The sequence below is a fragment of the Chelonia mydas genome, chromosome 15, assembly GCF_015237465.2.
Source record: "Chelonia mydas isolate rCheMyd1 chromosome 15, rCheMyd1.pri.v2, whole genome shotgun sequence".
Classification (NCBI taxonomy): Eukaryota; Metazoa; Chordata; order Testudines; family Cheloniidae; genus Chelonia; species Chelonia mydas.
Genome location: NC_057856.1, coordinates 26,687,258 through 26,708,338, shown reverse-complemented (window position 1 = coordinate 26,708,338; position 21,081 = coordinate 26,687,258). Strand labels below are relative to the sequence as shown.

Sequence of the window (21,081 nt, the reverse complement as noted above, 5' to 3'; positions counted from 1 at the left end):
TGTTACAATTCACTACTAACTTGGCTTCTGAAATATGTAAAACATGGAAACCGAGCACTGCCATGGCTCTCTGAAGGTTACTGAATTATTTGTGGAGATGTTTTAAATTATGATGCATTAATTGAATTAGTTTGAAGTGGTATACAGTTCTGCCACATGGGGGCACCAATTTATTTAAAAAGCATCAATCCAAACAAATCTTGCAACATGTTTAAAATATGTTTTTGGTTAAAGTGTTAGTGGTTCAAATGATTTTGTACATATTATATCTTTGATTTTTATTTTTTATCAATGGCTTATTTATCAAATTTGCACACACTGCCAGGCAAAGCCTGGTTTTTCTAACTTGTATCAGAGAAAATTCACCATGGTATGTGTAAATCAAGTTGTCTGTCTGCTGTCTTTTCTCAGGTCTTGTCTAGCATAGGAAAATATGTGATGTTTTAAAATGTGTCAGCTAACATGTTGTTAAACACCGCTTAGCCTCTAGTGTAGATGGAGCTCAGCGTGATAGCTGACCATGGTCCATTCCTAATCTAGACTGCCTTAGCCTAGATTCTGAAATTGGAATGTAGCTGGCAATGGGTGAAGCAGAGTGTGCTGCTGTTTGGGCTCACATTTATCTTGACTCTAGAGTGTTAATATAATCATTTGTTTTGTCAATAAACTAAACCAATAGGACTCCAAAGAAAAGGTAGGGAGTAGGTGTATCTGTAGTAACCAAGTGCCTTAGCTGAGGCCATCCCAGGGCAGTACTAAATGAAACACACACAGTCTCTCTGGTTTAAAGCCCTCTGGCCACAATTTGATTAGTGCATGTTAACTTCTGAATAAAACTATTAGCTCATAATTGGTATCCAGCAGCCTAAAACTGTGTCCCCCCCTGAACAAAGACACAGCATGGCTACTGGCCCCTCAGTGTCCCAAGCTTTAGAGACCTGGCACACTTAACCTCAGGTCTCCAATCCCACCCTCTCTGTGTGGGGGGAATTTGGTGACCTGTTGGGGAGATTCAGAACCTGGAACTTGGACTGTAGGGCTGAGATAATTGCTTGAGATTTTCAAAACTGTGCAGGGGATTTTTGCCCCACACTTGACTGGTGCTCTGAGATCAAGGCAGTCCAGGCAAGGAGAGACAGTCTTTCTTGCAGAACACACAAGATTAAATGCTATGTTCCAGCACCTGCATCGCGGTACTGATTTTTCTGTCCTTTTAAAAACATAAATGGCCCATTCTGGTGTGACAGGATTTTATTCCATCAGTAATTCCCACCTGCTTCAGCCCTTATAGAAAATGCCAAGGCAAAGTAATTATTTCCAGACTAGTTGCTCTAGTCCTAGAACCCCAAGAAGTTAGCAGATCCCATATTTAATTAAAAATTATTCTTCTGCAACTTGTCAGGCAAAAATTATGTATAGAAATTGCTGTTTAGGCTTCCGTGTAGGGGATTTCTAGATAAAGGAGATTGGTTTCCTCTCACTTGGTCCTCTTATGATTCTGTTTAAGGCAAACCTTAATCATAGCCAATTGCTGAACATGGTCTCTAATTACCTGTGATTTTGGACTTCATGGATGTGGGGGGTAACTAATCTAATTTGACAGGTAATTGTAATACTGATTTAAGATTATTACATTATAAATACTTTGACATGTAAACAAAGTAATTAACATTGGTAAAGGATGGAGCTGAATTTTGCAGCTACAGCTTTCCTTGAATTCCTCAGCAGTCTGTGATTGCCAGAATGCCTTTGGGATGCCCTGTAGGTGATGGTAAACTCTTGTAATTGTGGAGGGGAATAATGCAGGAGAGCTCTTTCAATAGCCAGCTGTGGCTCTGTAGGTAGGGAAGTCTTTCAGTGGAAGTGGTAATCATTTTTGCAAAAGAGCATAACGTATAAAACTGGGCACCAGAGAAGCAGTGATACTGATTGAATTTTACTTACCTGGTTAATAAACACCCTGTCAAATGCTCTTTTGGACATCAAATAAAATTCTCAGATACAAATGCATTACAACGGAATTCTGCAGTTTCACACAAATCCATGCCACTATTTGTGTGCCTTTAACATCAGGAATCTGACTTCCTGACACACTAGTGCCAAAATCAAAAGTCAAAGCACTGATATGGACTGCAGCACAGTAAACAAATGATGTTCAAATTAGATGTGTTCCTGCATTAGCTAACAGATTCATACCAAGATAATTTGATTCAGTGGTGTGAGCCAACACATTAAATCCAGTTTAACTAGGCTGCCTTAATCGAGCACGAAAAACTGCATCAAAAATTGTTTACACTAGAGCCTGACCTTTAATAACTAATGTAGCTATGGCATAAGATCTAGAGAAAGGGCTGGAAAATGTTTGCGTTAAGTTTAATACACACCACACCGGATTACTTTTAATGTTGCTTGATAAAATGTTCATCCTATAATAAGAAATACTTTTGTTTAAACTGTAATTTAGCGAGTTAGACAACAATGCTCCTGTTTTGTGAATCCTGTTACATAAATGTATCCCTCCGGGGCACATCAGCCATGGGTCATCGTAACATATTTTAGTATTCTAGTCAGTGTTCGACTGTGAAATATTGGCAAATATGACCACTGAGTATCCCTTTAGGAAAGCAAAATACAATGGTAAAAAAACTGCCTAGATGAAATAAAATGCAACTTTTTTTTTTAAACATCCTGCCAACTTCTGTAGGTACCTTATTAAATGACATACACACAGACTATGCAACAGGCTTTTTTTTTTTTAAATACATCCGTTAAAAATAATTATTAAAAAAGTCCAATCTTCTCAACAGCAACATGGATTAACGAAACTTGAAAATCCTAATTTGTTTTTTTTTTTGCTATTAATGTTTGTTTATGTTGTGCATTTCACTGTAAGGACCACGAAAATAGACTAGTCATCATTACGTTTCGGCTCACCTGACTTCGTCTGTTCTTCAGTGTTTGGGTTGCAAGCCATTCCAGAGAATATTTCAGTCTGAACAAATGGAGTTTCCTTGATAATTTTAATTTCATAAACATTTCTGTTTGTGTTAGATTTGGTTAAAAACTCTGGGTATGTTTTTGTGCCTGTTCAGGGGGGTGGGATGTTAGAACTACCTGACTGTCTCTTCAGACATAAATAACATACTTCAAACAAAATTTAATACCATAAATTAGCAAATTTCTAAATCCGAGGGTTTTTAAACTCTTGGAGCCATGTAGAACTGGTAATAGGACGCTGAATAGACTTTCCTTTGCAGTGGTATCAGATGCATTTCAAAGAAAAGGAAGTAATTGTATGTTGTGCTCCCACCGCTCTCTTTTTCGGGGTTAAAGCTATCGGTGTGCATTTAAGGTATAGATTGTCACCTTTATTATAGATCCTATTAGACACGTGACCTAGATGTATTTTTCCAAGCTGTGAAGCTGATTCTCTCCCACAGTCTTTTCTTGCCTGTCTTGTTCCTATGGTAACCTTGCACTCCCTGTCCTTGCAGAGAAGCGCTGAGACTGGCGGCTGCTCAGAAGTCCCAGCAGCTCACAGCCTTGCAAGAGGAGAACGTTAAACTTGCCGAGGAGCTGGGCAGGAGCAGGGACGAAGTCACAACTCATCAGAAGGTAGGGTGGCTAAACACTTAACTGTTCAGTGCTAGAGGATGCTGCAGTTTGATTGTTTAAAATAATCCATACTGTTTCCATGGATGCCTGTATGACCCTGTAATGCGTGTTTGTGATTTAAAGGGATAGTTCATTTCAAGAGTGTTTAAATACATTTGCAAACCACCTCCGTTAGAAGGTTAGAATCATAGGATGGTGGATGGTGATATGACCCATAAAGAATCTTTATAACAGAGATGTCCATTTGAAGGCTTCAGGTAAGTGTGAATGAAATGTGCTGTAGCCAACTCCATATGCAAGGGTCTACTAAAGAGACACTCTAGTGGGATATTTTTATTTTCCAAACAACTTACTTGTCACATCCTTTCCCCCCTATATTAAGAGAAACTGTAGTTGTTTTTAAAAATCCATCCTTCCAGAGAGAATATTTTAAGGTGGTTTGGAGAATACTGTTCAAAACCCCTTTACTATGAAAATGGTGGTGGAAATGTGCACATGTGCGTGCTTCTGTATTGGGTGTAAATGGTGGGTATTAGAGGACTGGGGTTGGTATAAGGTTTTCTGGTGGCAGTGTAAAGTCTGTAAAACTCTACTGCCTTGTACATGTCAATAGAACCTTAAAATACATTTATTGTGGATGGAGCTTATTACATTGGTACTTGCAAATAAAGATTTAGAACTTAAATGTTAAGTGGCTTAATTGAAACTCTAGATCTCACATAGAATAATTCTGGTTATGTTAGAACCTCTTCCTGAAGTACAACCATTTAAATTATTTTTTCAAAGTTTGCATTTGAACTATGGCACCATGCCCTCTGACAATAGCATGTGTCATTCTAGGACATGACGTACAATGTAAAAAAAATAAGGCTAAGAGCAGTATGTGAGCCGCTGTCAGACACGTCGCCATTGCATACAGCATGTGCCTTTGTGACAGCACTTAATGTGTTCTGTGTTTTCAAGCTTTACTGGAAGTCTCCCTTCCAGCTCTGCTGCAGAACCTCATGCTCCACCAAGATTTGAGAGGGCACACTTTCCTCAAAGCACCTCTTAGAGCTGAAGCCTGAGCAATTTTTAAGTCCTCCTGGGTGCTGTGACAGGAATAGTGCATGGAATCCTTCACCCTACAAAGTGCTTTGAAAGATGATTGCGGAATGTCCCTGGCATGCAGGCTCTCACCTGCCTCCTGAGTAGTGGTGTGATAATAGGATGCTGTCTTCTTAAACAACCAATGGGAGCCTTTTTTCCCTTTCAAATTATGTCCGAGCCTTTGCAGGTAACCAGCTCCTTTCTTCAGACCAACCACAACTGGAAAAGGCATCCTCGGCAGCAGGGCCATCTATTAATCCATGGCCTTCAGTGCATGGTCCAAGGAACCAGGCTTTGGGAGGTCCGAGGGAGAATGCTGCAGTAGCCCATGCAGCTCCTGGACTGTCTTCCCAGGGGGATAATAGCAGTCTGGATCACCTAGTTATGGATCTGTCAGCCTTAGCTCTCCCCAGCCTGCCCCACTCCCAGTCCCCCCACAAACGCACATGCTCTTTGACAGCCAGAAGCCTCTGTGGAGCTGTGCTTTGTTGTTGGGCAGAGGAGTGGACCTCCTGCCAGGCTCATCTAATCCCGCCATCCTGCACAGTGTAAATTTACCACTTCTCTTGCATCCAGGGCTCTCTTCCCATGAGGGGAGCGCAGGAGTTGCCCCAAGGCACTAGTATCAAGGAGTCTTCCAAGGGCTTGGAGGAGAAACAGCTTACATGCTTACTGTAGCCATTCATATCACATGAAATTCTCCTTGGCGAGGAAGGAATCTTAGTAATAATCTGAGCCCTTGAAACACTGAAATGCTGGCTGCTGGGTTTGCTCCCTCTGCTCGTCAGTCCACATTGCTGCAAACCATGTAATTCACAGTGCCTATTTGAATACCGGGGAAATGACCTCAGGGGTAATTGTGCTGTGGTACAAAGGAGCAAAAGTGAATTGGTGCCATGGAAAATGTAAATTGTAGTGCCACATAACTCTTTAATGCAGCTCCTCTCAGCTCAGTTTTGGTTAGCTCAAGGTTGTGTAATGTGCAAGATCTCTGCTTAGCAAAACTTTTATCTGTTTCTTGCTTTGGATGGAACTTGGCTGCTTAGAATGAAGTCTAGCGGTTCATAAACTAATAGCAAGCCAGTGAGATAAAAGGACCAATATCCTTCCCTTAAAAATAATCCTTTGCACACCACTCCTGAGCACCTCTCAGATGTGTCTAATTCTGAAATCCAAGAAAAACCTTGTTCTCCTCATAGCTCTGATTCTCATAATGAAGTCAACTTGCCTTCTGTGAGGATTCTAGCTCATGAAACTCTGCCCTGTGCTAACACAATCCCACCGAATCCCATCACCTTCTCCCTTTTACTATCACTTGGGTAAACTTACCATTACTGGGACATGCTAGCATGTAGGCCTCCTTTCAGGATTCCATAGTGCAGGTCTCTGCGTTTCTCTCTCTATGGAGGTAATAGTGAAACTGCTCCAGAGCCCCTGTAAGGGGCTGGATTCTGCTCAGCTTGGAATGAGAATGTTGTTAACTGAATGAGCATGTCAGGATAAGAGTTCCTATCCTTTCAGTCCATATGGGGCCCAAGCAGATGGTGTAGGAAAGCTCTCAGAGTGAGTAACATTGTAAGGTGAGTCCATGAAGAAGGAATTTTAATATAGAGCATTGCTACATTGGGGATGCTTTATAGTGCAAAGTAAAATTCCATCTTAACCAGGAGAATCAGGTTTCACGTAGAGTTGGCCATAGACCCAGTCTGCCTCTTTGTACAGTGGATATTATTCAAAAAATAAGGAAAGAACCAAAATGTAGCAATGTTTTGCTCTTTGATTTTTGTGCCTTTTAAAATACAGTAAGACAGGTATCAAGCATATGTTGCAAGTATTTTGAGCAGTCACTATGGTAACCATATAAATTCTAGCAAGAGTGTTAGTCAACTGGGTTAGTGAATCTGTGGACACATGACACATTTTGCAAAATTAATGCATACAGTGTCATGAATGATTTATCCTGACATCTAAAGGTTAAAGTGGCTTATGCTGCAGACACTGAGGGGGTTTCATCTATATTGATCCATAAATAATTAGCTATTTGTAATTAGCTAAAGGATTCCCCAATCAGATACATACTGAGCTTGGGGAGCTTTTCTGGCTTGCAATGTTTTTATGTTGGTGCTCTCAGGCTTCAGACCAACACATGAGTTTTAACTTCAATGAAGAGATTGTGGAAAGATCTGTTAGCTCAGCTTATCAACTCCTCTCTAACCCTGCTCAGTAAGGTAGGTGGTGTCTGCTTGAGACCAACTTCTTAAAAAATATACAGTGGAGCAGATTATTGGAAAGAGAATGATCTCTGAGTGGGAGGAAGAAAGGGCATCTGTCATGACCGTGGCCTCAGACACCAGGTGCCACCACCAAGCTTCTCATTTGAAAATGTTACCTCAGGGCACCCCTCCCTCTGCTTCCTTGTTACAAGGACACTGTCCTCAGGAGCAGGAAGTCCCTGACAGGGATGGTAGGTGCTCCTTGAAGGCCACTGCAGAAATCCCCAGTCACAACAGCTCCATTCCAGACTGAATTAACAAAGTTGTAATGTATTATTTACCATTAAAATCTTTGCATGAACTTAATATTGAACAGTTGGATGTTCCCACTATCCTTTTCAAGCCCCAGAAAGTCTTATTTCATACTTCAGTTCAGGTTTCCTGTTTGTAAGCTATGGACTCCAGTGTGCTTCCAGTATGGTCTCACCACTGCCTTCTTGGCATTCTGGATCTGTCAGCCCTAATGGACAAGTTCCAGGAGAGACCCTTCTTGGCAGCTTCAGCAAGCCCAGACAACACCACCTCCCACTGGCCAGTCTCCACACGCTCTCCCAACAGTCCTCCGCCAACAGCTGACTTTCAAACGAAGATTCCAGGGTGATGCTGGCAACACAATGGGCCCTCAGAGTCCTGAGGATTCAAACTCCTATCTCATTTCCTCCCACATATTTTACCTTTCACACACTTTGTACCTAAAATAATATAAACCTAAAACATACCCTAACATTCTTCACAATAATCTTTCCATCTCCCTTTCTGCCAACAAGCTGCTCCTTGTGACTTGGTCCATATAGCAGACTGCATTGGCTCACCACCCCCAGGCAGGTAACGAAAAGGGAGGCCAAAGTTCCCTTCTTGACTTGAAACCCACAACTTCATTGATGTTTTCTTTTCTGTTTCCATCTTGTCATAAATGCTGTGGGATTTGCAAAGCTAGACAGGAGCAGGAGAAACTTCTGCACCCATGGAACTGTTCAAAAGGCAGCTGAGCTGACAGCAAGGTGACAGTGTGACTTGGGGAAGGGATGCACATTTTGGGGGCATTATGATTGTGGCTTTCAGGGATTTTCAAAGTCTGAAGAGAGTAGAGAGCAAAAGGAGTTAAGCACTGAAAAATGAGGCCATCCCAGAGGGAACCCAAGCAACTGGATGCTGGACTGTGTTGCTTGTTGGTGCGAGGTTAATGCTGCACAGGTGGCCTGTGGGGAGCTGCAAACGATGCCTACTGATGAAGGAAAGCAAGTTGTTTACTCCAAGAAAAGGCAACCAAAAGGGTGTGATCCACAAGTGTCTTATCTGAGGATGAGGGAAGGATACAGAACAGGACAAGGGATTTTTAAAAATATCTCGAAGGGGAAAAGTGACTAGCTGGGTGAACGGTGGACTTAGAGAGAGCTGAGATTCTGGACATAGAATCCACCTACCCCCATTGTCCTCCTATGTGATACTCATGTACATGGTCCCCTACCTATGTGAGCATTGGTTAAATATGTAGCTTTTTAAGGACACCGTTTCTTTCAGGACTTTTAAATTAAACCCTTCTCCCTTCAGAATTTCACCGCTTCCCCACTAGCTTCTACAGAAGCACAGAATTCAAGGAGATAATATAGCCTGCTTGTGTGTAGGAGGCAGACAACAAATCCTCAGAAGCAGGGGGTGTGCTTTGTTCTGTCAGTGAAATTGCTATTTTTGACTTCCAACGTGCTTGCAGGAATGTGATGGCATATAATCCAAAAATCCTTGCTATTGAGGTCATTTAGCAGGGTCTTGCACGGCTGCTGGCTTCTTCCATATGATCAGTCTCCTATAGAAGGAGATTTTGTTATCTTCTGAGCCTTTAGATAATTCAGTAGCCTTAGTTCTCTCTCTTGGTTCTACTGCTGTTCAAATGAATACATAAGCAAAGTCATGTAACGTTGTACCCCAGCAATAAGAGAACCACCAGTCCTAAAACAGGAAGCCTTACAGTACTAGAGGATGGGCAATGAAAATTAACATCCTTGTGACCTGAACTTATCCTCAGACCTGAGGATGACAGACAGACCTTCACTCCCACTATAATTTACTTTGCTCTGGATGCCCAATGTGCGCGATCTCTTTGGACACCCTTATGTGCCACTGGCATTCCCAGGAGTAATTTAATTTGATGGTATTCCACATCTGGTCTGCACTGCACATTGAATAATGGTTAATTGGTATAAAACAAGGGCTCACTGAAATGATGAAGAATTTCATCAGACTGAGAGTGACCTAGTTGCTATCTTTCTAATAAGGTCTCATTTAATCCATGTACCTTCTCTGTTGATCACTGCTTTCACACCCAGTTTATGTTAACATGTTTGGATGATGGGTTGCAGTTTACACCACCCATCATTGGTGAAGTAGATGATGTATTGGTATAAAGGTGCCTGAACTCTTGCAAACTAGTTGAGCCTATTTGCACTCATTAACCCAGGCCACTGGACCTGTAGAGGCAGTTTTTTTCTGTGCAGTGTGTCCTGGTTATGCCTACAAGTGCTAGTTAACATCCCTGTTCATTGAACAATCTGTGATTATATTTATGTTGCCCCTGGAGAAAACAAATTACTTTGCCAAAAATGTTCCATGCTTCAGTAGCCGCAGCAGACATGGGGAAACTAGGATATGTTAAATTGAACAAACCATTTGATTCTTGGTGTATTCACTAAATGCTCACTTTTGATGTTTGTGTTTCAGCTGGAAGAGGAGAGATCTGTACTCAATAACCAGTTGTTAGAGATGAAAAAGAGGTAAGCTTTTCCAGGTGTGTGTGTGTGTGTGTGTGTGCAAGTATACAGTTCTATGGAAACCGTAACAAAATGTAATACAAAGCTAATAGTACAGAAAAATGTGGTTCTTTCTTCCTATCCTCCAGTAGTGAAATGTACTGGGACTGTTGCACAGTTTGGCATTGAAATAATTTTGCATATGGAATACTAAAAATACATGCAAACAATATTTTTACTATTTTCCACACTAAAAGTTGGGTGAAAATGTAATTGGCTTAATATTAGGACGCATTCAGCAGAACTTAATCTAGTATTTACCAGGTGCTGTTATTCAATTAACTGTCTCCTACCTTTTACTGATGCTAAATTCTCCTAATTTCAGTAACCAAATAGTTTAGTGATATTTTTAGTCTCTGCCAGAATATTAGATCGCTTACACATCTGACAAATGCACATAAGGCAACTCCCACTTCTTTCACCACTGTTTTTACATACTATGAGATTGTTCTGGGTTGCTGGGATTCCTCCATTGGAAACCATATCCTTCAGTGAATGGTCCCAAAGTACAAACTTTACTCTGGTCCCATTTAATATAGTGTTTGTTAAGGAAAACTAGAAAGCTCGCTTGGACAGGTACCATCGTGTGAGCTGTACGTAGGAAAAACTGTAGATTTGTCTTGGAGAAATTGTGTGGTGCTTGGGGAAGGATCCTGCTCTTCACAAAACTGATTCCTCTGGCTAACAGAGGGATCATTAAGCTGAACTCTATCAAATAAAACAGTAAAATTACTACTTTTTTTTTTTTAATTTTATTGGCAGGTATCAGATGTCATCCTAATATTCATGCAGAGGTTCTTAGTTATCCTTTTAATGTGTTGACCCCATTTTTGTTCCCTAACCACTTGATTTCCTTTGGATGTGCCATGCTGTATTACGTTTTGCACTTTTCCAAAGGACAGTATGTATATGGTATATTACACAAGTAAAAGCGATGGATCTGATCATTATAATAATGCACAGATGCAAGATCATAGAGTATCATAGGACACTGAGACCTTAACTCATTCTGTTACTAGGATCACCCAGTATCTAGATCAGCAGTTCTCAAACTCTGGGTTGGGACCCCAAAGTGGGTCGCGACCCCATTTTAATGGGGTTGCCAGGGCTGACTTGGACTTGGTGGGGCTCGGGGCCGAAGCCTGACGGATTCAGTGCTGGGCGCAGGGCTCAGGTTACAGGCCTCCTGGCTGGGACTGAAGCCCTTGGATTTCAGCTTTGACCCCTTCCCTGCCCAGGGCAGTGGGGCTTGGGTTTTGGCTTTGGCAGACTCAGGCTTCAGTTCCCCCTCCTGGGGTCTTGTAGTAATTTTTGTTGTCAGAAGGGGGGCGCAGTGCAGTGAAGTTTGAGAACTCCCGATCTAGATACATTCTCTAGTTTAAGTATGTTTTTTAATAAAGGGATGGGAATGAGAAGAGAGAACCTGAAAATATAGAGGAGGGGGCAGATCCTCATCTAGTGTAAATTGTCATATCTTAGCAGAAGTCAATCGAACTGTGACAGTTTACCCCAGCTGGGGATTTGCTCCAGAATGTCTAATATAGAAGAAATGAGAAGGTGTGTAGGGTGTGTTGGCTTCTTTGAGCTTGATCTCAACCAGGAACCATAAAATGTAACTATTTAAAGCTACAGTTAGATTTCGACTCCTTTTGCAAAGCTTCACAAGCAAGGACAATATCATTAGGTCCAGTACAGTAAAAAAATAAATCATTACCCTCAGATACACATTTAATGATGCATTTTTACATTTGTGGATACTCTATCTCGGGCAGCTGCTGTACAGGAACACTGACACTTGTACAGTGATTGCCAGATCTGTCCATCCTTACATACCGTCAGTCACTTGTCCTAAAAGTCTACATGCAACACCAGCTTTTTAATGGCGCATTTGACAAACATTATTATCCTGTTTTATGGAATAGGCTGTGATATGAAGGCCAAAATAAGCACTAGAACAAGTCAGCCTGATTCAAACAGAGAGCAAGCCACTGATGCTAAAATTTGCTGAAATGTGACATTAATTTTATGTTAAAAAATATAGGGCTTAAGCTAACCATGCCTAATTAAATAAAAAATGTCTCTTTCCTAATCCATATTGCCCCCTGTTCCCCCCTCTTTCCCCCCCCCCCCCCCCCCGCACACACACTAAAGATGGTGTCCATTGATGTTTCCCCCTGCCTTCCTTAGACTTTTTCAGGATGCAGAAGCGGGGACATCTTTTATTTTAATTTGGCCAAACGTCCAGCTAGCAGCAGGTTCCCCACCTTCCTTCACCCACATGAATTCCTTTTAGTATCAATGGACTGTCTATGAAATATTCCAGTCAGGAATGACAAATGTTTGATAATTATGAATCTGAAACTAAGAGAGGATTCTATGTGACTTCAGCTCATTAGATTCATTGTGGATTGCTAACTGTCTTACTGTCTTTGAGCTTGCGCTATTTATCAATACTCATTTCACTCCTCTCTCTTCCCTTTCCCACCCTTGCTTCCTTTGCTATATCTGTGTGTCTTTAATGGTAAGACTCAAGAAAGTCTATCCACGTTACAATAAATAAATTTTTTTTAAGTAGAGTTGTTGTACATATTTTTGGCTGCCTTTGTCCCTCAGTGTCTTGCTTTTGTTTTGTAAAATATTCAGCAGTATATATATTTCTATTTTTTACAACAAAAAAAGTCAGTGCAAATTTAGTTCTTCTTTACTGTATTTTGCATTTCTCTCTCATGTTTCTAACATGTGGTTCTTGTTATCTTGCATTTTTAAAGCTTGCCCAGTAACACTTTAAGGTACTTGCTTCATTATTGGAATTTCTTATTTTTGTAGTAAGGGAAGAATCTGGGTAATTTGATGTGAAAAGGAATCCATATCCCACACAACTTTTTATATACTCTGCACAGAGTGTAATTTAACTTCTTATACAGGTGTTTTCTTTACAGCACTTGGAATTGTTGTATAAAACTCATACAATCCAACATCTATGTGCTACTTAAACTATTCAAGACTTGTTAGTAAATAGACATTTGTGGTATGAAGGGATGAATTTTGTATAACAGCACCCATCTTATTACCAGATGATCATGAGTATTTTCCAGCTGCTTTCGCTTGCAAGTCATTATATAAAGCTAATTCCAACTCAACATGCATCCTTCAAGTTTAACTAACCCTAATATTACCTCGTATTGCAGATGATATTGAAGATTAGAATATCAGATGAGTGAATTATCTGGTGATGCTGATAGGTGAATGTGATTCAGGCCTAAGTGAAAACGCTGCTTAAAGCAACACACCTACAGTATTTGTAGGTTTTCCTTTTTGCACTTTTTAGAATGCCTGAGTGGGTCCATGGCACTTCAAGATTTTCTTCCTAAAGACACTGCCCTCTAAATGATAAGGCAATGGTACATGAAAGGGATCTTCCTCTCCTCCTCTTGTTTTCTCTCCTTCATTCTGCTCCCCTCTTCTTTCTCCCTTGTGTTTTTATAAAATATAGAGTTATACACACACATAGAGTACTTTTAAATGCATGCAATCTCTCCCCATCTAAGTACAGTGTAATTTGCCCTCCTTTAGGTATCAGACCTCCCCAGTGCCCACATTGTATTTCCCCCTTTTACCAATACTAAAAAATGGTCAGCCATCCAGTCCTTCACTGATTTTTGTACAAAACATTTGTGTGATGCTTTGAGATAAAGATTTGATAAAGTTGAAATGTCGGACAATATTTTAATGCAAGCTTTTCATGCAAGTCCCCGAGGGCTCCCATCTTCCCTTCCACCTCTCCCTTCTGGGGAAAGACAAACCCCATGGTATTGGATCCCTGTACATGAAGGATTTGTGAGCAGCACCTCCACAACATATTTTCCCTTCTTCCAAATATACTGTGTGGTCAGAGCTCTATGGCTGGGGGGGAAGATCAGTGCAATGTGTCATCAGCCCCCTCCCGCTACTCCCAAAAAACAGTGTGGGTTTCTCTGCAGACCTTGCTTTGTCTATCCAGTCTCACCACTCTACACAGCATCCCCAGTTCAGCAAAGCATTTAAGCCTGTGTTTAATTTAGAGCAGTGAGTAATCCCATTGAAAACCCATGACATTGCTCCCATGCTTAAAGTTAAGTACGTGCTTAAGTGCTTTGCTGAATCAGTGCCAGTGAAAGCACTTAAGGGGAGACTCATTAAATGCTTTTTGTTAACAAAAGCCTAGGTTTGTATTAGTAGGAGAGATTCTTTACTCAACACTTCAATTTTGTGTTTCCATGAAATTTACTTTCATTGTAAAAACAGGAACCTGAATGTTGTGAGGTGTGTACATCACTCTCCATAAACCCCAGATTCTCCACTTACTGCTTCCATTCATGAGTATAAGCATAATCTTAACAATGAAAGAATTACTTGTACGGTGATTGTTGCTTGAGTTTTCTATTAATCCTGAGTCACTGACAGTATTGTATGTCATGGGCTGGATATCATGGGTCTCACTAACTGTAGATATCATGGATATTAAAAATCTCCATCTTGGGCCTATCAGTTATACTATATCTAGTGTGCATTGTTCTGTAAGGACATACTGTAATATTGACCACTTGGATAGTCTTAATAGATTGTTAGTTTTGTTTGATTACTTGGCTGACAATCATTATGACATTCAATCTTCTTGAAGAATCTGCTCCTTCATGATTAAAACTTAAGTACTCCTCCAGTTAAATTACGTGGTCAGTTTTCTCAGAAGTATATAAAAAAAAGACTATTAAGAACTTGGAAAAGATGGCCATGATTTTCAAAATGGAGGTGCCTAATGTTAGGCTCCTAATTGCATATTTAGACACCTAGAAAAGTGGTCTGATTTTCAAAAGCATGGTGCTCCTAGCAGTTCCTGTTGAAGGGGATCAGTGGAAGCTGATGGAGCATCCATGCTTTTGAAAATCAGACCACTTTTCTAGGTGGTTAAATGTGGGGTGTAAGAGTCTTATTCTGAGCACTCAATTTTGAAAATCATGGTTTGTCATGAAACTCTGTTACTTTCAAAACTAAAAGGTATTTTTGCAGCAGTAGCCCTCAGAGCACAAGTTCTCATTATATGGGTACATGAATTAATTGGGACACTTATGAATATTACAATACAAGACTTTATCAAATCCCTTAACGTTTTGGGATTTTATTCCTATTCTGGTCTGCTGTTATTGGCACTCTTTTCCCTTGCTATTGAGAAGATAAACTATTTCCTCAATGCTCAATCCACACGCTCAATCAGTGATGCTCTGAAACCTCACCACTGTGGGGTTATTTGTTAAATATGGTACCCGTGTGGTATCATTTTGCACCATCTTCTAACCCATTGGACTACTTTTTAAGTCATTTACTCAACGCATGAAAACAAATAGGAATGGAGTGCTTTTCAGACAGCCTTCTCATTTATGAACTGTGCAGTTTCCCATGTTGGGGTTTAAAAAGTCTACTTCTGTGTAGTAAAAGAACAATTTCTGAGTAGATTTCTGCTAAGACAGTAGCTATTGTTAAGGCCCAATAGTTCTCAAAATATATCTCTATGGAGAACATGACATTACTGAAATAAGTGAGGACCAGCTGATATTTCCACCATCATCCATGCTTTGCATGACAATTGTATAACGAGCTTTGCATGTACTTTTTGTTGCTTGTTAATAGTTATTCCAAGAAGTAACACAACTCTGAAGTTAGGTTTTTGTGGATCATTCTGTGCAACACGTTTTTTGATTCTATATCTCCCCAATCTATTAACTTTTTTCTTTAAATTCAAATGGATGCGATGATATGCAGATTCTGGCATGTATCTACGTAGGTAAACTTTTTGTTTTGTTTCCACAGTAGTAAAATCCAAAATGATTTTGCAAATATAAAATCTCAGTGAAATATAGAACCGAAACATGCTTTTAAGAAAATTTTCTAATGATAGTTAATTTAAAATATTAAACTATGAAACCTAATTTTCTTGTTTCAGAGTAGGTTGATTTAAGCAATGTTAACTGAACAACTCTTCAGATGATTTCTGGAACTCTTTGACTTTCTTTTAGAGAATCCGTATTAAAAAAAGAAATAGATGAAGAGAGAGCTTCTTTACAGAAATCCATCAGTGTTACTAGTGCCTTGATCACAGAGAAAGATGAAGAACTGGAAAAACTCAGAAATGAGGTATCTTTTTAGAACCATAGTAGTCAAAACTGTAAGCTGTCATTGGCTTTTTTAAAACATTTTATTAATGAATTCTGGAACATACAGATTTTTCCAAAACTGGTCCCTAAAGTTGAGCTTCTAAATCATTCCTTCGGTGTCCCAATAGGTGGCTGATATTCAGAGGAGCTCAGCGTCCACTGGCTTCCTTAGTTGTGGGTGCTCTCAGCACTTCTGAAAATTAGGCCACTTGTTTACGTAGGTGTCTAAATAGGGATATAAAATCATGCTTTGAGCGCTCGCTTTTGAAGAGCTTGTTGCTATTTCTGTCTTTACTTTTTTTCAAATCAAAGTAGGTTTTATACATTGTTTTTGTGTTTCAGTCACGTGTTTAATGGCTTATCTTTTTGGTGGTAATCTAGCATTTATTCTACTATAATAACATTCCCTCATTGCTTTTGGTTTTACTCCAAACTGCCTGAGCATTTCCAATTAATTATTGCAGATCACAGTGCTCCGTGGAGAAAATGCCTCTGCAAAAACCTTGCAGTCAGTAGTTCAATCATTGGAGTCTGATAAATTGAAACTTGAGCAAAAGGTGAAGAACCTGGAGCAGAAACTCAAAGAGAACAAGAAACAGCCGTCTTCTATAACTAGCTCCTCAGGTAACACAGACTGTCCATTTACTGTATCAGTGCTCCCTCTCTGGTCTACTTGAGCATTTTCGTACCTTTGCTGTTAACTGATCAATATTGCGTACCTGTAAACCAGACCATTAGCAGAGATCTTAATATGTTGAACTTCCTCTACTGAGATGGCTTTACCGTTGTTCAATAGTCAAGTTTAAGACTTTGAATGAAGGAAATGGGACTAAATTAAAATCTTAAAATCTGATAACATTATTGATGTCACTAGTTGCTCCCACTTACATCAGTGATGAATTTGTCCTGAAATATCTACGTGAATCCATTTCAAATTCCTATCCCTATAAATGGTGTATTTTTCCTGTGCAAAAGAGCATTTCTTAATGAAGTCTATTATGACTCCTGGAAACCTGTTTTCTCACACCAGGAAAAGAAATCAGACCTGGTCTTAGGACAGGACTCTGAGCCAGGACCCTTGTGAGTTCTAATCCCAGGTTTTGTGTGGACTCCCTCTACTTTTTTCCAAGTACCTTACAGTTTCCGCCTTGATTTCTCCATCTGTAAAATGGAGCGAATATTTGCCTCATAGGGAATTTGTAAGGGTTAGTTATTGCTTGCATATCACTTGAACATGTAATGTATGATATTGAAAGTACTTCTGTATAACATACCAGTGCTAAATATCAGATATATCAACATAAGTCACTTTATTGATGGCTTCTACTGACTAATTTCGAAATATATGGACATGAGGTTATCCCAGAGGGTAGAGAACTTACATGGTTTTGGTTTGTTATTGTATGTTTCATAATAAGGTTGCAGGATTTTTACATCTTGCTTTTTTTCTCTAAAAGGTGACACTGCTGCTAATCCACTCCAAGAAGAAAAAGCAAAGGAGAGCCAGGTATTGGATCTGAAATATCAGCACTCTAAAGTAGAAACATACTTTTCGCAGCCTGGGCTTGAATAAAATGTCTTCCCAAAGATAGCTTACTAGATCCTATCTAAATAGGGTTGTAATGGATTGATTTGTAACCCCTTCGTTCCTGATTCTCAGAGTAGATGAGGGAGAATATGAATGGCAGAGGGAAGAGGATGATGGAGGTGTGTGGCAGCTGTGGAAGTGGCCTTGGGGATGTGTAGCCAGGAAGGAACCAGGGCAAGAGGGTAGAGGCAGAAGAACAGGATGCTTTATGGCAAGTAAAGAGCCCCAGAAAGAATCCAGACCCGATGTCTGGTCACAGGTGACAGCAACTGACCAGCCATCTGAGAAGAACTGGTAGGAAGGCGCATGCCTGGCTGGGAGGAGCTGCCAGAAGGGTTGTTGCTTATTGAGTACACTCAGTTGATCAAGGAAGCTGTTTCTAATTGGGCCACATTAATGGCACATCAGATTAAGGGAGTCAGTTAAAAGCTAAGGCCAGAATTTTCAACCCTAGATGCTAAAGCTAAGCCTTTAATCCCATGAGAATCTTGATGCTTGCTAACTCAGAAAAGCAGGTACCTATCTTCAGGCTCATGCAGTTGAAAACATTGGTCTTTGCTTCATTAACCTAGCTACAGAATTTCACTCAAACTGGGGTGGGGGAATTGCTCAGGTATAACGGAATAGTCTTGGTAAAAGGCTTATGGAAAAACTTGCACAAATGAGACGATGGTTATTACTTTAGCTAAAGAACCTGTAAAGTTATCCAGTTTACTAACTTTAAACTGTTAGATTTAGATAGATGTTGCAGGAAACAAAAAATAGTGTGCATAACCATGAAACAATTTCGCCTGTTTAAAGATGAGTGGAATGTAATATGTAACGTGCACAAGTCCATGGGTCCAGATCTAATGCATCTAAGGGTGCTGAGGAAATTGGCTGAGGTGATTGCAGAGCCATTGGCGATTATCTTTGAAAACTTGTGGCAATCAGGAGAGGTCCCGGATGATTGGAAAAAGGCAAATATAGTGCCCATCTTTAAAAAAGGGAAGAAGGAGAACCCGGGGAACTAAGACCGGTCAGCCGCACTTCAGTCCCTGGAAAAATCATGGAACAGCTCCATTTTGAAGCACTTGGAGGAGAGGAAGGTGATTAGGAACAGTCGGCATGGATTCACCAAGGGCAAGTCATGCCTGACCAACCTGATTGCCTTCTTTGATGAGATAACTGGCCCTGTGGATATGGGGAAAGCAGTGGACATGATATATCTTGACTTTAGCAAAGCTTTTGATACGATCTTCCACAGTATTCTTGCCAGCAAGTTAAAAAAGTATGGGTTGGATGAATGGACTATAAGGTGGATACAAAGCCAGCTAGATTGTCGGGCTCAACAGGTAGTGATCAAGGGCTCGATGTCTAGTTGGCAGCTGGTATCAAGCAGGGGTCGGTCCTGGGGACGGTTTTGTTCAACATCTTTATTAATGATCTGGATGATGGGATGGATTGCACCCTCAGCAAGTTCGCGGATGACACTAAGCTGCTGGGAGAGGTAGATACGCTGGAGGGTAGGGATAGGGTCCAGAGTGACCTAGACAAATTGGAGGATTGGGCCAAAAGAAATCTGAGGTTCAACAAGGACAAGTGCAGAGTCCTGCACTTAGGACGGAAGAATCCCGTGCATCGCTACACGTTGGGGACTGACTGGCTAAGCAGCAGTTCTGCAGAAGAGGACCTGGGGATTACAGTGGACGAGAAGCTGGATATGAGTCAACAGTGTGCCCTTGTTGCCAAGAAGGCTAACGGCATATTGGGCTGCATTAGTCAGAGCATTGCCAGCAGATCGAGGGAAGTGATTATTCCCCTCTATTCAGCAATGGTGAGGCCACATCTGGAGTATTGCATCCAGTTTTGGGTCCTGCGCTACAGAAAGGATGTGGACAAATTGGAGAGTCCAGCGGAGTGTAATGAAAATGATCAGGTGGCTGGGGCACATGGCTTAGGAGGAGAGGCTGAGGGAACTGGTTGTTTAGTCTGCAGAAGAGAAGAGTGAGGGGGGATTTGATAGCAGCCTTCGACTACCTGAAAGGGGGTTCCAAAGAGGATGGATCTAGACTGTTCTCAGTGGTAGCAGATGACAGAACAAGGAGCAATGGTCTCAAGTTGCAGTGGGGGAGGTTGGATACTAGGTTGGATATTAGGAGAAACTATTTCACTCGGAGGGTGGTGAAGCACTGGAATGGGTTACCTAGGGAGGTGGTGGAATCTCCATCCTTAAAGGTTTTTAAGGCCCAGCTTGACAAAGCCCTGGCTGGGATGATTTAGTTGGTGTTGGTCCTGCTTTGAGCGGGGGGTTGGACTAGATGATCTCCTGAGGTCTCTTCCAAACCCTAATCTTCTATGATTCTATGTTTATTTGATTAACAGTAAAGTCCTTGAATGGGGAATACCATTCTGTTTCCTAGTAACTGTTTCCTAGTGTGTGTATAGATTAGAAGCAGTGTCATTAACATTCTAACCTCTGGTTTCTCTTTGTTTTTTTCTCCTCGTGTCCCTTGCTTTCATCCGCTGCTGGCAACATTTTCCTCCAATCAGCATATGGTTTGTTTCTGCTTTCTACACTTTTTTATTCGCTGCATTAATTTGCTACGTATTGCTTAGCTCACTTAGCTGCTTTCTATTCAGCTATGGGAAAACTCAAATGGTCTTTTATCAGAATGCTGTAACTGTCTGCAATCTGGTCTGGGGGTTCAGTTTACCTTTGAGGGGCCCAAGTTCAGAGATAATGCATGCCCTGTATTGTTCCATTGCCCCTTTAGGGCCCATTCACCTGTTATACCCATGGTGTCTCACTAATAATCCGATGAAGTGAGCTGTAGCTCACGAAAGCTTATGCTCAAATAAATTTGTTAGTCTCTAAGGTGCCACAAGTCCTCCTTTTCTTTTTGTTCTAAATATGTTACTCTTTGTTCTAAATCTCCCAGATTGACTTCCTGAATTCAGTAATAGTGGATCTTCAAAGGAAAAATGAAGAATTAAAGTTGAAGGTGGAAATGATGTCTGAAGCAGCTCTCAATGGCAATGAGGAGATAAACAATTATGACAGGTATTAATATTAAAGGAAAAGGTGTTTGGTTTGTGTTGTGCTGATTCCAGTATAAATCACTTCTGTCAGCCTGTGCAGCTGAAGCAGGTCAGCCTGACTGCCGACAGAGCGAGACCTGAGCCATGAAGTGCAAATGTGACTTGCCCGTATCTCTGAGGTGGCTGGATCCAGACTTTTTCTGGTCCACCTCTAACTTCTAACTGGTAGCACATGCTCTTTCTCTGCAGCTCTGAAACAAACATCAGCATGTCCTAGTTATCAATTCCCAACAGTGACCCTGGCCCTCTACAAATTAGAAAAACACCCTCTACTCCTAGAAGCTGGTGTCTGAGTGCAAATGTGGAGGAACCAGTCCAGAACTCAGCGTTTTTTAAATTAATTGTGGTGTCATATCCCCTGTATCAATGAAAAAAGAAACTATATTTACCAGTTCATACAAATGCCTTTGAAATATTTGATGTGTATTTGTGTAGATTAAAAA

The 21,081-nt window shown here is 40.7% G+C and overlaps 1 protein-coding gene across 12 annotated transcripts in view; it reads left to right on the top strand.

The window, feature by feature from the left end:
• Positions 1–21,081, top strand: part of CLIP1 (CAP-Gly domain containing linker protein 1) — a 114,285-nt gene that overhangs the window by 91,096 nt on the left and 2,108 nt on the right. For 5 of the 12 annotated variants that reach the window (XM_037878529.2, XM_043529742.1, XM_037878524.2 and 2 more), the window contains 6 exons: positions 3,495–3,615; positions 9,693–9,745; positions 15,832–15,949; positions 16,434–16,593; positions 17,427–17,476; positions 20,479–20,600. In XM_037878529.2, the coding sequence (XP_037734457.1) occupies positions 3,495–3,615; positions 9,693–9,745; positions 15,832–15,949; positions 16,434–16,593; positions 17,427–17,476; positions 20,479–20,600 (624 nt within the window). Of the gene's footprint in view, positions 1–3,494; positions 3,616–9,692; positions 9,746–12,549; positions 12,571–15,831; positions 15,950–16,433; positions 16,594–17,426; positions 17,477–20,089; positions 20,096–20,478; positions 20,601–21,081 lie in introns of all 12 variants that reach the window. The other 7 variants (XM_037878525.2, XM_027820833.3, XM_037878523.2 and 4 more) reach the window with 2 other exon arrangements.